Here is a 15,575-nt window from a genome sequence, read left to right on the forward strand (position 1 = left end):
AAACCAGACATGCCTTTCAAAGGCTCAGTAGAAAAAAGGTGAGGAACACAGCTTTCTCCTAAAGCTGCCAATGTATGCCACAGACTCCTGTTAATTCACATCCTAGATAATACCACGACAGGAATGAAAATATACTGAACAGTCATTGGAAATAGGGGAGAAAGGGAAAAATCAGTACTGTAGTTGAAGCTCTCCCCTGCCCCAAATCAGACTTGATTGAAAGAATTTATTCTTCTTGGAAGGAAGTTATTTGTGCAGATGAGCTTTAGAAAACAATCCAAGTGGAACTGGACTGACACTTCAAACCACTAAGAAAACTAAAGGAAATAAATCTAGTTCTCTACTCCTAGACCATGAAATGTAATTGCATTCAGCCATGAGCACAGGAAAATTATGCACATTTCAGAAGTGCCTTCTCCAAGACACTTTTTCAACCCACCTGTCTTGTACCTCCGATATCTACTTCGTTTCTTCAAGCTGGAGCACCTGATTAAAGAGCAATATCTCCTGGAGGCTGCAAGCTGATGTTCTGCGAAATATTTAAACAAAAACATTATCAAGTAGCTTTATAGAGGGAGACTTGACAAACAGTTGAACAAAGTTTGGAAACTTGCTATATTTAAGGTCCAGAACTGCAAAGTCTTTCTTGGGACATGGAGCTTACATAGTCTGAGATACACAATAAGCTACACATGATACAAGACAGAACCTCATGCAGCAAGGCTAGCAAGTTATGGGCTATGGAGAAGGGTGAGAAACAGGTTCCTGAATGTGTTGTTCAAGCTACTTCAACAATCATCCAGAATAACACAACCTCCTCTGACTCATTTTCCTAACATGTTTCCAGACTAGGCTAAATCAACACATGAACAAGCTGAGACTATTTGGCTTGCACTGGATCCAACACCACCATGTCCCTTCATATCATTGCAGTGTGATTTGTGACAAAGGACTGGGACAAAGGCAAACAGAAGCAGTGCATCACAAAGGGGAGGGAAATGAGAAAATGACCCAAACTTTCTGATTAGAATAGAGATCACTTCTGTTGGAAAATGATGCAAGCACCAGGTGTCTCCAGGTAGGTCACTCTCTCAGTATCTGCCAAAATGTGCTCCCTCAGTGAGATGCTCACAGAATTTAACCTTGAGATCACTGTCTGGACAGCTGTAACATATCAGAAAGTGCCAAATACAAAGCCTACCTGCATTTCTGTTACTCATCACCACCTTGTATCGCCAGTGAGCTTCAGAAAGGTATTTGGAAAACTGTAACACGCGACTTCCAAAGGCATCTCTGCTTGCAGAAAGATTCAAGCACTCAACAAGCTCCAGCTCTTCACGAAGCACATTACTGGAGTCCCACGGGAGAGAACTCTGGATTTCTTCCAAGTGGTTGAGAAGCAATGTGAGGAAGGCCTCCATGGCCACATCATCCACTAAAAATCCAGTAACACCACTGGTGAAGTGTTTCAGATCCAGGCAGCTTGGCTTAGAGGTTTCACAGCTTTTGCCATCTAACACAGAGTCACAAAGATCTCGGGTATCTGTGTGAAGTGTTTGTGCAGCCAGCAGAGACTTCTCTGATTTTTCTTCAGCCTCTGTTAGGTGTTCTGGACTTTGCATGGTGGAAGACCGCCGACTGTCACTGCCTTCTACACTCAGAGTAGCGCCCTTTTTGTCAAGGTCTTCATCCTCTGCATAGTCCTCAGGTAGAGGAGTGTCAGTATAGAGGTCATTATAGGAAATGAAAAGCAAGGAGAAAATATTCTCCAAAACCTCCAGGCGCAGAGGAATGGGAACACTCCTTAAGAACTGCTGACACTTTGCAATGTGCTGAGGAAATACTGAAGAGCAATCTGTACAATTAAAAACAAAAATAAAGAACATTTATTCTACATTTTTCAGGGATTCCTTGCTCCAACTTGTGCCTTTTAAGAAAATCCCAGTGGCTCAGACCCAGTCATTCCTCCAAAAACCAAGTTTGGTTTTTGGAGGAATGTTTGTACATGTCCAACATTTTACATTTAGAAAGGTAGTGTGTGCCTCCTCCCTCTGAGCAATGTCCATTACAGCTCTGTTCAATGATGTGCTAATTCAGATTCCACCAATTCTAGCCATTAAATCAGTTTCAGCTCTGGGAAATCATAAGCTCTTACAAAATTATCTGTCACTAAGATCCTATATCTAGTATCACTTCCTTTTAGCACTATATTTTTTGTACAATTGCCTTAAATGTTTTAAAACAAGGCTGGTAGCTTATCAATATCTATTATTACTAAAGATAACAACACCTCAAAGAAATACCATTATACTTGCTTGGAAAGCATCCATAGCCCACTGAATAAAATACCATATGTACACAAGGTACAACATTATCCCCATACTAAGTGATAATTCAGAGCCCAGCAATTGCATGGAGAAACACACACTACTGAACCTGAGAAAGGAGGCCAATCACCTGCTGGTTCTCCAGAAGTTGCATCCTCAGGGACATCACCAAGAAGGCTGTGTACACAATCCTTGCACCTGGCATGCCTGTGTGAATTCACACAGAGAGCATAGATTGCATACTTCATGGCACAGAACGCTCTGAAGAGGGCCAGGTTACGCTGCTGACTCAGGGTGTTAGGGAGCGTGGCTGCTGTGGAGCGAAATCAGGGTGGTGATGGGGTAGGAGGTAAACAAGAAAACAAGTTAATTTTCTCCTGCAGTTCCTGCACAGTGATAGTTATCCAGTCTTTCTTCCCCAGTGCTGTTTTTGTCTCAGCTTTGATCTATCTCACCGTTACTTTTGGAAAAAAAGCCCAAACAACACAACCCACAACAGATGGGCACAGAAAAGTCAGGTCTGGATCCCCTTCTAAAAATGAAATTTTCTGTGAACTTGTGTAGCAGGACCTGACTACAGCATAGAATGACCAAAATCCCTCACAATGACTCTCATTAGCAGTGTGTGGTTAAGCTGTACTGCTGCATTTATAACAGAGGGGCAAATCCTGCTTCATTTCAGCATCATAGAATTCTGTGTTATAGTACACAGTAGATGAGTAGGGAAACAATGTAGACAGTCTATGACTGTAGTAAGAATAGAGTACCACCACTTCTTCAGGTTTGTACTAATAAATAGATATCATGGTTGATTCACAGTGGCTGACACAATAGATCAAACACAATCTGCAACTGACTAAAGAAGAAGTCAATTCCACAGTTTCCTTCATACATTTATGATAAATGCAAACTAGAGCAGTACTGCACACACTTCTCTTCCCCTTTGGGTTTTTTTGAGGAAAGGTATCATGTGCCAAGACATGATCCCTTCCGAGTACAAGAGAACAGGACAGCTCCAAATTGTAAAAATCACATCATCATCCCCTTCACCCAGGAACACAATATAGTGTCATATATTCTGTTTTGCTGAGTTTAGATGAATTATTCATCTACTGTAAAAAGGTTAAAAGAACCCCACAACAAAGAAAGAAAAGAAAGCCCTGACAACCACACAGTGTTAAATTAGTGCTTGGAATCCACTGTCCTGTATGCTCATACAAGTAATGAATTGTCCCTCTACCTGCTGTCAAGCAGGAAAAGCATTTGCCAAGTTATCTTTTTTTAAACAAAGCATAGGTACAAAGCATGATGTACTGACAATGTCCACATCCAAATTCTGTAACTGAACAGAACTACCTAACCTAGAAACTATTTCAGCACTGTCCTCCACAAAGTTTGAGCACAATTGCAAAGAAAAGCACTAGTCTGAACTTTTCTGAACTACGGTACAGCCAAAGCAAAAGGACTGAGAGCACAAACAGCTGGAAACAGTTATTCCCTATCACTGCCATTCTAAGCAGTAACAGTGATGGAAAATGAAATGTAGAGAGCAGGCAGAACTGAGGAGACATCCACATCTGAATCCTCTGAAGAACCCACATGGCCATTGAAATTCTACTGTTGCCCAGAAGCTCTACACTAATATGTAAATACCCAAATACCTCTCAATACCACTGAGTTAAGAGGACTTCAGGCAGGTAAAGCTAGAGATTTGATAAATACAGTACTCTGGAAAAGAGAAATAGTTAGCTGGAGATACTATAACAGATACTGGTAATCAAAAGTAAGTTTAATACACTTTTGCCTCACATGTGGAAAACCTTGGATGCAGTGAGTTGAGTCTGTGTCAGTGTTTGTACCTAAATCAATCCCCTTCCTTTACTTAGACTTTCCTTAAACCAATACTGAAGAAAAATCCTTTAACTAATAGCACTGGTTTTCCTATGCCAGAAATACTAACACCTTCTTTTTGAATACTGTAACTCATGAGGAAATTGCTGTTCACCATGACTGATCAAAACCAGTGTTTTGCACAGCCTGAACTCAACTGTTTGCCACTACCCTGGTTTCACTACTGCAGCTGACAGATATGTACTAAAAAGAAGGGGGAGAAGGGGAAGCATGTGGGGTGATGGGAGGAAAAGGCCTGTTAACATCATTATATCTAACAAAACTAAAGTTTATGACTCCTCTCTTCCCTTTAAGGCTCAAAATAGATTATTTTAAAGGAGATTTTATTAAGCTGTGTTTTTATAGAATGATCTGAATTCTGCAATAATTGCTGGATTGAAAAGAGAAGGAGGACTTGTCTTCCATTAATTATTTCTATAAATTATTGCGACATGAAAAAAAGAAGAGAAACTGCAGCTAGAGTTCTTTTGCTACAGTCATGCAGCTCCCAGAAGATATGATGGGACTGCCTCTTCCTGCTTTTGAAAGGCTTTGACAGAATTTAAGCAGAAAATAATTCAAATGTAAGAACTGTTTAAAAAAACCCACAGTACCAGCAACAACAAAACAATTTCAGAAAGCAGGACATTGAAAATAAGGATCTATACAGAGTCTCAATTCCTACATCTTTTAAGATTATTCAAGACAAGTATCATGATAATTTTAACACCAAAACCTGTAGAAGTAGGAATAGAAATCAACATCACAACAACATGATATGGAAAGAGGAAAACCTGCTTCCCACTAGGCAATCTGGAAAAATCTGTGCAAGATCCATCACTGAGAGCTCTCCATGCAATTTAGGTTGCAATTGCACATGTCCAAATCCACAAACATAAAAGAAATATTAGCAACAAATACTGCAGCTTCTTAGGTTCTAGTGCACGCAGGAAAATGGAGCTTAATAATCATTATTAAGAGGACCCATCAGAAAACAGCTTTAAAATTGCAGCAGCTGAACCTGGACACAGGATGCAATCAAAGGTGTGACCAAAGACAGTCACTTGTATGTGATCTGATGTGTTTAACTGTTGCAGGTATTTTAGGCACCCAACTGGAACATGAGAGAAGCGAGGCAGGAGCAATGTAAACACAGGCTGTAGCTAAGTCTCACTGATTTAAATACTAAATTTAAATTTGGTAACAGTTAATATCAGAATTTAAAAACCCACTTTTTATCTCTTTCAAAAATTAAGATGTTATAGTACAAGATATTGTCAATTTCATCTGGTTTTGCTCTTTGATTTTCAATTAAAGAGCAATGAAATACAAACTATACACCTCTTTTTCAAACTAAAGGTGTTACATAGCACAGAAGTTACAATGAGCAGCATGTATCACGAGCATGTGCAAAGTCTTGTTACCATCTTGAAAAAGCTCTTTCAGACATCTGTCCTTGTGAGATCAAAGAGATCTCACAACTCCTTCTTGAAAGATAATTTACTCCCCAAAAGGTTTCTAAAATAGTTTCCACATGCTCTCTAGAGTTCTTCCACAAAACAGCTAGTAACTGGTATCTTCCACAATTACAGAAGCAGGTCAAGAGAACAAATCCTGGCAGAAGTCTTGAACATACATGCTCAAGAGATTGTAAGTTTTCTGTGTTCTCACAACCCTACACATTTACCCTGCATCTGCTGGTCTCTGGCAGGAACTTTTTGAAGAAGCTCAATAACATCATCTTCATTCAGTGCCAGAAGATTGGTGAGATGATGCAGAGAATACACCGCAGTGTGGCAATCCAGATTGTGCAAGTGTTGCAACAGAACCTTCCTTGGGACAGTAATACTACAAGAGAGAACAAAGAGGTAACACAGATTTAAGTCTCAGCCATGTTTAAAGATGTAACTCCCACTCTAATTCTGATTGAACCAAACTACTAAAATTAAAAAGAGAAACAAAGAGTATAACTGCAACCCATGAGATATTTCAGGAGCCTGTATATACAGTCACTATTACATGATTAGCCAAGAAAATAATGCCTTCTCTATTTGCATGTGTAAGCTGACTTAACAGGTAGATTTGGCAGCACAGTTTGGAAGAAGTCCTTCTGATCATTTTACCTGTTTTGCTGCATGCACCATTCAAGAACTTCCACATGAGTCCACAGCCCATCACAAAAATCTTTCAATACTGAATCATTGCACAGATCCTAAACAGAAAGACAAAAAAAAGAATCTCATTACAACAAATCCCCCAGCCAGATAGCAGAATCACGTGTCACACATGTTTGCTCACAAGACTTTTCCTAGTAATAAATTTCAAATACAGAAAACTGCCAGATTTATTAAAGCCAGCAAAGGAGGGCTATTCTGACAGAACATAAAAGTCAGTCAGCCTCCCCTTGACACATCTACGGATCACAGAAAGGTGGCTACATCCCTGTTCAAGAAAAGCTTATAAAATGCAAATTAATGCTTCTTAGTAACAGTCTAAAGGTAATCTCTAGAACTAATCATGTACTTGAAAGATGCCATACTGGGTAGCAGATGGTTATTCTCCTTTCCCACTTGCTTTTCTACTACAGATGACTGCCTGCTAAAATCAGACCTAAGAGTTTAACTTTGCAGAAGCTACGGGATAGACTTTTGGTGTATTACCAAGAAAGTAACTCCCTTAAGGTAACACCAGCTTAGGTCTGCACTGTGACCCAGCAGTACAAGGCTCCTCATCTCCCCATTTCTGACAGCTAAGCCAGCCAGCAGGCATCATCTGAAGCGCAACTATACTTTCAGAGCCCCATTTCTTTTGCACAGATGAAGACTGCCCCCAAACAAGGTGGATCTTTCACTCACAGCGCTTGTCATTTATCATTTTGCTTTGAGAATGAGTATGGGGAATTTCCAAGCCACCCTGTTGCTAAACTCAGGCCTGAACTAGTCACTACCCAGGGATGACTCACTGAAGGAAATTATATGAAAGAAAGATGCCCCAGCTCTTTTAAAAACTAACCAACAAACACTGCTGTCTTTTCTCTTTATGCTGCTCATGTTAACAGCAGAGGCTATTTATGAGTTTATGCAAGAGAAACTTTCAGAGTCTCCTTTGCAGTCATGCTGTCTTCACAGCCAAGAAATCAGAAGAAAGGCAAGTGTCCCTACATAATGTTACCTGCATACAACTGTAATATCTTAGCTTTTTCAATTCCATCTTGAGGAAGGCTGACATTCTCACTGAAAATTCCCCCGTTTTACTTGTTTTTGCAAACAAATTGCATTATTTGGACTCAGACTGGGAGACTACCACTTGCTTTCTGCTAATTTACCTGAGTTTTGTGTAGAGTCCATAGCAATGCTTTTGCTGATTCCAAGCTTTGACAATGAGTCCATCCTAACAACACCAGGAGGCGGCTAAGAGGGTTGAATTCTCTCCTCAACAAGCTCTTCAGGCCCGAGTAGTCTTCTCTTTTTAGTAAAGCTAATGCAGTCACCTAGAAAATAAAAGAAAGAAGTACTAATTTTTTCAAAATGTGGAGACCCATAATGCCTGGCAGACTATGTAAGGAAGTAGCCATTTCAATATCAGCTTCACTAAAATAGTGAAATTCTGCACCTGGAACTTCCCTAAACTTATACTGTCCAGGCCATCAGGATACTCATTAGTAAAGATGTCATGAGGAAAAAAACACCGTTTTTCAAATGCTTACTGCAGAACCAATTCACATCCCACTCTATACTATCTTGGCATTCCTTCTATTTATTACATTTCTGCCAAAGACATAATGCAAAAGACTTCTACAAGCACATTATGCAAAAGTTGAAACATGCTCAACCTTAAAACCTCACACTTTTTAACAGTGACCACCTGCCTGCATTCTATTTCTCCTATCCATGTACCTACATAAAAATAATTAATTCATAGCAGACTGTTTTCACCACAAATTTTACCATGCAAACTATTCTCAATGCCCCAAGTCTACCAGCATTAGAAAGCAACAAGTTCAAGGTCATGAGGTAAATCTTGCATCCAACAAAACTACAAGCAGAAAATGAGACTTAAACCTTGAAGATTTAATCTTCAATCTGCATGCAGATAAGCTTTTCCAAAAATCTCACCAGCAGTTTTATTGCACTGCTGGAAGTAGGGGACTTATCACCATTACCTCCTTGCTCCTATTAGTCATCACCCCCGGCAAACACTATTTGAATACAAAATGCTTCTGTGCACCACTGAGATATGTTCAACACCGGGACTGACTTTAGCCTCCATTGGGTTTCCCTGTTAATGATTTTACGGCTGTACCAGAATCTGTTCCAGAAAGTGCTTGCTGCTGCTCAAGCAGTAGAAATAGGCTGTCTTCCAAGAAGGAGCTTCTTTGGGATCTGAGAACAACCTCATCACAGTTCGCTCAGTATCCAGCTGCTCAGATGAACCTAAAAACATCACAACAAGATTACCTTCCAGTTACCTCTGAGAGAAGCATAATTGCTGTTATTTTAAACTGAGAAACACTCAGTATTTCCTCATTTACTAACCAGCTGTTACATGTTACTACTGGGTAACAAGAAGACCAAGCAAAGAAATTTGACAGAGGTCAGACAGAAAACCAGAAAAACTGTATTGACAATCATTAACATAGCAAAAGCCTGGTCAGCACACAGGTTGTTTGCACCAGCTCAGGTCACACTGACTTTCTTTAGCAAGCACACCCTTATCTCTGAGTTGCATGAATTCTCACTTGTGCTCGAGACACTGCTCGACTCTGCAGGGCTTTAGCAAAGACTTGTCCAGCACTGGAACTTCTCAGATCTGTGCAAAGTGAGACCCAAACTACTCCCAATGAGAGTGAAGATATGTGGATCTCCATTTCTCTTTCCCCAGGAGGAAGCACTAACTGTACTTATTATCAGAATTTCTAGAATCTGCCACACTAGCCTGAGCTTCCCTTCAGCCATCTACAAGTGAAAGGAGAAGTGAGGATACAAACCCCACTGGCTTACACCACAGTGAACAGAGGGGAGCAAAAAAGGTAGGCATTCTAGCTTTTCCCTCCTTGCTACTTCACTCACAAGGCCATGGGCATCACTTGCCATTCAGCTTCAGCTGAGATCCTCAAAGAATCAGAGAATATGCTGAGCTGGAAGGGACACATCAGGATGATCGAGTTACAACTAAATGCACCAGTCACAGGCAGCTAGACGGAGGCTGTGAAGCCATGGTTGGTACAAAACCAACAGCTGGGCTCTGGCAAGTGAGCAGGTATCAAAGTGCATCTTCCCTCCTGCTGGGGTATCACCCTTCTCCACAGCTCCTTCCAGTTTCATAAGTTTTCTTTTTCAATATTAAGGGGTTTGAACATTTTGGGATTACTGAAGTGACTGAACTGCTACTGGCCAGAAATGGAACATACTCCAACACAGACGACCCTGAGCTGGAGGTGAACAAATAAAAACTGTATATATATGGAGTATCAAACTTCAAGTTACAAGCAAGATTTTCATCAAGAGAAATGCTGAGCAGATAAAAATAGAACACAATAAGGCGTGGTAAAGGAAGTGATCACAAAACATAGCATAGACTGCAGAAATGTAGGGAAGAGAACCAGTCTTGACTACTTGTCTGTTTAATGCCTTAACAGTTTTGGTAAACAGGAGATTAGTACAAAGCAAAAAGTGAAACAAACCTTTTTGTATTGATTTTGACAACAAAAACTTTTCTCTTGTTCTTTCTGTGACAACATTGCTATAGAGGTTTAGCAGGCCATGGCTCTGTTTCCTCAACATACAGTTTAGTAGCTTCTCTTCCCTCAGTGGGCTCCCCTCAGCCCAGCATACATCCAAGAGCTCCCTGAATAAGTGCTTTATTTCATCTGCTTGATGCTCCACCTCAAAAGTCACTATACTGAGAGCAGCATAAATTGTATCTACTAGCTCTCTTTGATTTAGCTCAGCTGAAAGCCCAGAGCTGCTCTGAAGCCTCTGCAGAGATTTCAAGGAGTCATAAAGGAACTCGACAAAGATGTTTTTCAGAGAGTGATACTGCTGGAGTGAGGAGCACTGTGTGCTTTGCTCCCCCTGGAAGAATTCCAGCAGGGCTTTTGCCCTCTGGGGAGCCTGCAGCAAAAGCTTCCGAAGAGCTGAAACAACATCCAAACTGAATTTGTGAGAACAGTCATCTCTTCTTTTGCTCTCTGTGATGGGCTTGTTCTGTGTGCACTCAAATGCTTCAAACAGTTCCTGGTAGGAAAATAATAAAAGAGTAAGCCTTTTAGACTACATTAATGTATTAAATTAATTATTTAAAAAAATAGAAGAAACTTGAAAGCAAGCAGATAAATCAATTCGGAAACACCATACTACTACAGAAATCCATTAATAATGGTCCACTTTGTCCAATATATTTCCTAGAAGAGTGGATATGCCTCAATATGTAACAAAATACAAAGAATCCTGTAAAACACAAGTACACTATAAAGACCACATACAAGCAAGGAACCACAGCAGTCCCTATGGGATGGCTGAAGCACTGCCATACTCTACCTCTAAGCAATATCCTAATGTAACTGTATCTTGATAGTTCTTTAGGAGCATAACGATGTGTGGGGCTTTTTTCTCCTACTTTTCCAGATTTGTAGCATCTATCTACCAACTATATCATCCTCATCAATTTTTAAAATCTGATTAAAACTGGCCAAAAGATTCAGAAGCAATCTCATAGACTTTTCTTAAGCAACAATAATTTTTCTACCTATCAGAAGCAAACCTACAATTTCAGAACTGGGAAGGGGAAAATAAACAAACAAAAAAAAACCAATTAACCCATCCAATAAGAGTTGGGAAGGTGAGGGACAAGCCAGTTGAATAGCACTCAAGCAGTACTTTTGGCACTCCTAGAATTATGTGAGTGCTGCCCTTACCTCAAAGAGACACCTCAGAGATTACATAGGGGAGAGGTGGATGGAGTGCACAAAGAATGAGAACAGAAAACAAGACCACAATACCTTTTTTTAAATATTATTTGCTGGATCAAAATGTAACTCTACCTACCAACATGCCTCTGACAGAAATCGTGACAAAGATAAGAGATTGTTGAATCTCATGTTTCTATGCAACACTGGTGGATAGTGTGGACAATGGTGGAATCATTCATGACCTCAGAGGTGAGATGGCAACACCCACAGACTTCATTATTCATTAACAGACTTCAAGCAGATTTATTTTAATCAACATTCAAGTATACTTTGCTTGTAATTGCTGTAATTGCTAATTCTGTATCTTTAGTGAAATACTGAACAACTTTTCCTAAGCTGAAATAGCCCCTGAATATAGTAAGTTCATTTTCCCCTTAAAATATAGACAAACCAAAAAAGAGTATCCTAAAGGAGTTACAATCTGTAGAACTAGAAGCAACATCTTATGACATTTCACACACCACATCAGATCCAAATCTGTTGTAACTAACATTGAATTAGGACAGTTCTACAGATAGCAACTTTGCTGATATTCTGCTCTATACTTGCTTTTGATATAAATCCATCTTTGCACATTTCCACATACTTCTCAAATAAATCAGGCCTGCATATTTTAATTAATAATAGAAAGTGGATCCTGGACCTCAGAACACGTCATACCAATCCCTAGGCAATGTCAGCAGTAATAGCAGAGCATCCAAAAACTTCCAGAAGGGGGAAAAAGGGGTGCATAGGAGATGAAAATTAAGATCACCGAAGAAAGAAAAAAAAATACACATACATTTAAAATGTGCTTACTGACTACAGTTTATTTTGGCTCTCAGTGGGTTGTAGGTTTATGATTATTACAGGTGCCTATGGACTGAAGGCTGTGTGAAGCAGCTACAGTCAGGACTGATGTGTGTTAAAAAAGGCACGTAGAAAAACCTGTTCCTTGCCTGCCTGCAGCCTCCACTCTAGCCAGAGAAATCACTTGCAGGCACAGATTAACTTCACAAAGGAATCTGAATTACACTCTCTCTCAGTTGCCTAGAAGATTAATAACACATTAACATCTCAGGCAGTTAGCAGGAAACATTAACTTCGATCTGATGAAGCTGGGCATACTGCAGAACAAGAAGAAATAGGACATAGAATCAGCTCACCTTTAGGACTTCCTCAGAGACATCTTTCTGTAGCTCTTCCAAGAACAACAAAAATTCAGTTTCTTTCCGAAGAGCAACTGGGACAGTTTTCTGAAACCATATAAGAATGGGAACTATATTAGTCAATAAAACTCCTATTTACATTAGCATATAAACATAATCATAACTATTTAATTAACACTTTGAGGCAGACTGAAATATCTCTCTGAAGTAATCTAGTCCTCAATTAAAGGCTATTCCAGTCAGGCTCTGCTCTCACACCAGCTGATTTTATTTATCCACACATTTGGGAACAGACCTCATCAAGAATCACAAAACCATCATATCCTCAGAATGGAAAGAAAAAATGCAAGTCCAAGTAGTGCCAAGGACAAATTACTTTTTAAAAAAAGTATGCACATCCCTCACCATCTAAAGCTTATAAAGAATTGTCTGACGCCTGAGCTATTTAATCTTTACTGTAAGAGAGGTGCTGCACAAATGCAGAAGTTGATGCACTCCTGATTTTCATTTATATGAATGTGAAAAGCTAAAATGTTAACTTTGAAGATCTTTTAAAAAAACTGCTAGGTTTTCTTCAGTGTGAATATTACAGTTCTTTCTTGATAAATTTGTTAAATGCAGAAGCAGTGCATGTCTCCAGATACCTTGAGAACTTAATTCCATGAAACATGGGAAAGCCTACAACTAGGGAGACATTCTGGACTTGGAAGTCAGAGCTATAAGGTGCATTTGGAATCATGAAGATGTTTCTGTACCTGATTCATGGCAAGCCATTTTTCCAGCACAAGAAGCCAAAGCCATGCAGTTCTTGATGGGCTAGAATTCTGTCCACATCTACAAAAGCAAGGGGCATATACAGGGGATTATACAAGGTTGTCTCCATATCCATGATCCAGGAAAATAACGTCAGAGATAATTTTGATTTTGTATTTCTTTGAGTGAGATAAAGACAAGTAAGTAGCCAAAGAAAAAGGAAAAAATGCAGAGAAACCAGAATGTTAGTGTTCTTGCACATCAACTCAGTGACTTCTGCTGTGCAAAAAACTGCTTTTAGATACACCAGATACTACTGGCATAGTTCCTCAAAACAAAGAAATCTAGTTCTGGTCCAAAGTTCAGTCTGTACAGCTCTCTTTGAGCATTTCAGCAGATTTCGTTGAAATGTGACCACTTGCCAAACACTGCTATTTCCTGTTCTGTCTATTTCTACCAAAAAAATGAAGCGAAATTTTAAGTTACAGCACCCAAATGCAGCTCTATATCCAAATTAAAAATGAAGCAATTAAAACTAATTAAACAAAGAGTCCTTCTAATTTCCATCAGCATTTCACATCCTCCAGTACTTCAATATTCCAAAGCCTACACAGTTGGGAACATACTCAGTACTGTCAAAGGGACCAGGAAAAGGAGAAAGCACAATATTGTTTCCTGTCCTTTAAAAATCTCAGCTCTACTAACTAAAGCCTTTAAATGTGATAGCCCAGCTATTAAAGATCAAAAGATTGAAAATTCTTATGTCTCAGTGGCTGTTGGCAATATTCATCTAACCACGAGCACACCTTCCTCCAGACTCCTTCAGCTGCTGTCAGTGTAAATTGTCTCTTAGAACCCTTATTGAAATGTTATACAAACTTTAATGTGAAGAAATATGATCATCTGATTAGAGAGGGGAATACCAATGTTCCCTGAATCGCTAAAAAGTCACCCTTCATATACACCTAACTGAAAAAATAAAAAGTAAGAGATAAAAAGTAACTGGGATTGAGTAAAACGGATGCCATCCCAAAATACAGTGTGAGAGAAACCAGAAATCAACAGCATAATTTGAACTTCTGGGAATTGCAGTTTTAGTAATTAGGAGATTTTTCATGAGTTGGAAACAAGATAACATTTTAAATAACTTCACCACTGATCTTGGTGGTTCCATTTCTAAACTAACCGAAGCTCAGCGTCAAAGAAACGTAATTTCAAGAGATGGTCCCTTTCTCCCGGTAAAATCTAACAAGATCAGTCCTGAAACGCTTCCAAGTAGTTTTAAGCTTGTATCAATCACTGTATCAGCTACGTACATGAACACAACTCGTTATCCCGGTGGGATGAGCAGCCTGCTAAGTTCTTGGTCAGTGATAAGACATCAAAGTTCAGACAAGAGCATCACAAGACACCTCGGCACTGAAGTGCTACTTCCCTGATTCTACCTGTCTCCCACAGCCAACACTAAGCCAATTGCTCCTCCCCATTTCACATTCAAGTCCACGGAACCAGAGCAGTACCTTACTTACCTTACCGCGACGGGACAAGCTACCAGAGCCTGAAGAATCGCCTCCACCTTCGCGGGGCCGTCCCCCTGCCACCGGCTCAGTTGGGGCACGCAGGCCTGGGCAAGCTCCCAGTGCCCGCGCCGTACACACTCACAGAAAAACCCGAAAAGACGCTCCAGAGAATCCGCCTCTTCGTTCCCAAAAGAATGCATCTTCCCGGGACGACGGGATGACCCGGGCCGGGCTGACACACACGAGGGCGATGCCGCGCTCCCTGGCGGGGCACAGCGCGGCCCCGGCGGCGCCTGACTCTACGGCACCGCCCCGGCACCGCCGCCCCACTTCGCCGCCATCTTGGGCGCCGCCTCAGCTGACCGCGCCGCCGGCCGGGCACGCGGGCAAAGCACCCGCCCATTGGCCGAGCCGGGGCGGAATGTAAACCGCCATGTTTGTTTGGGGCGCCTGACGCCGCCGGGAGAGCCCGGGCAGCGCAAGCCCCGCCCCACTAACCACGCCCCGTTCTCGCCCCCAAGCTCTGGCTCCGCCCCTTGTTGGTGCCTCGCGAGGCTCTGATTTGCTCTCGCCGGAAGCTCCGCCCCCCTTGCGGACGGGGGGGTCCGTGAGGGGGCGGGAGGCAGCTCAGGCTCAGGGTTAATGCGGCCTGCTGTGGGTGCGGGTGTACTCGTAAATACACCCACACACAGCCGCAGAGACGCATGTACACGTGTGTGTGGGAGTATAGGTACTCCCTGCACAGCTGTATGACCCTGTACATACACTTCACTCTGGTACACATATACATACATATATATATATATATACACACCCCTATACATATATACAAATATATATGTACGCATCTACAGTGTATACAGTATATATAGGTATATAAATGGGGTGTACAGACCTACATGTAGGTGTATGTATAAGGCTGTGAATTGTATATAACTATATATATGTATATATACATATGTACTTA

The 15,575-nt window shown here is 40.8% G+C and overlaps 1 protein-coding gene across 2 annotated transcripts in view; it reads right to left on the bottom strand.

The window, feature by feature from the left end:
- The window catches only part of ZFYVE26 (zinc finger FYVE-type containing 26), a 48,981-nt gene extending 33,954 nt beyond the window's left edge, over window positions 1–15,027 (bottom strand). The window contains exons 1-11 of one of the 2 annotated variants that reach the window (XM_036383780.2): window positions 14,618–15,027; window positions 13,091–13,169; window positions 12,333–12,422; window positions 9,901–10,453; window positions 8,520–8,650; window positions 7,543–7,707; window positions 6,341–6,429; window positions 5,905–6,065; window positions 2,458–2,637; window positions 1,202–1,855; window positions 440–529 (exon numbers count right to left, since the gene is read on the bottom strand). In XM_036383780.2, the coding sequence (XP_036239673.1) occupies window positions 440–529; window positions 1,202–1,855; window positions 2,458–2,637; window positions 5,905–6,065; window positions 6,341–6,429; window positions 7,543–7,707; window positions 8,520–8,650; window positions 9,901–10,453; window positions 12,333–12,422; window positions 13,091–13,169; window positions 14,618–14,808 (2,383 nt within the window). In that variant the 5' untranslated portion in view covers window positions 14,809–15,027. Of the gene's footprint in view, window positions 1–439; window positions 530–1,201; window positions 1,856–2,457; window positions 2,641–5,904; window positions 6,066–6,340; window positions 6,430–7,542; window positions 7,708–8,519; window positions 8,651–9,900; window positions 10,454–12,332; window positions 12,423–13,090; window positions 13,170–14,617 lie in introns of both variants that reach the window. The other variant, XM_036383778.2, reaches the window with a different exon arrangement.
- Window positions 15,028–15,575: the final 548 nt, after the last annotated feature.

The sequence above is a fragment of the Molothrus ater genome, chromosome 6 (genome assembly GCF_012460135.2).
Source record: "Molothrus ater isolate BHLD 08-10-18 breed brown headed cowbird chromosome 6, BPBGC_Mater_1.1, whole genome shotgun sequence".
Taxonomy (NCBI): Eukaryota; Metazoa; Chordata; class Aves; order Passeriformes; family Icteridae; genus Molothrus; species Molothrus ater.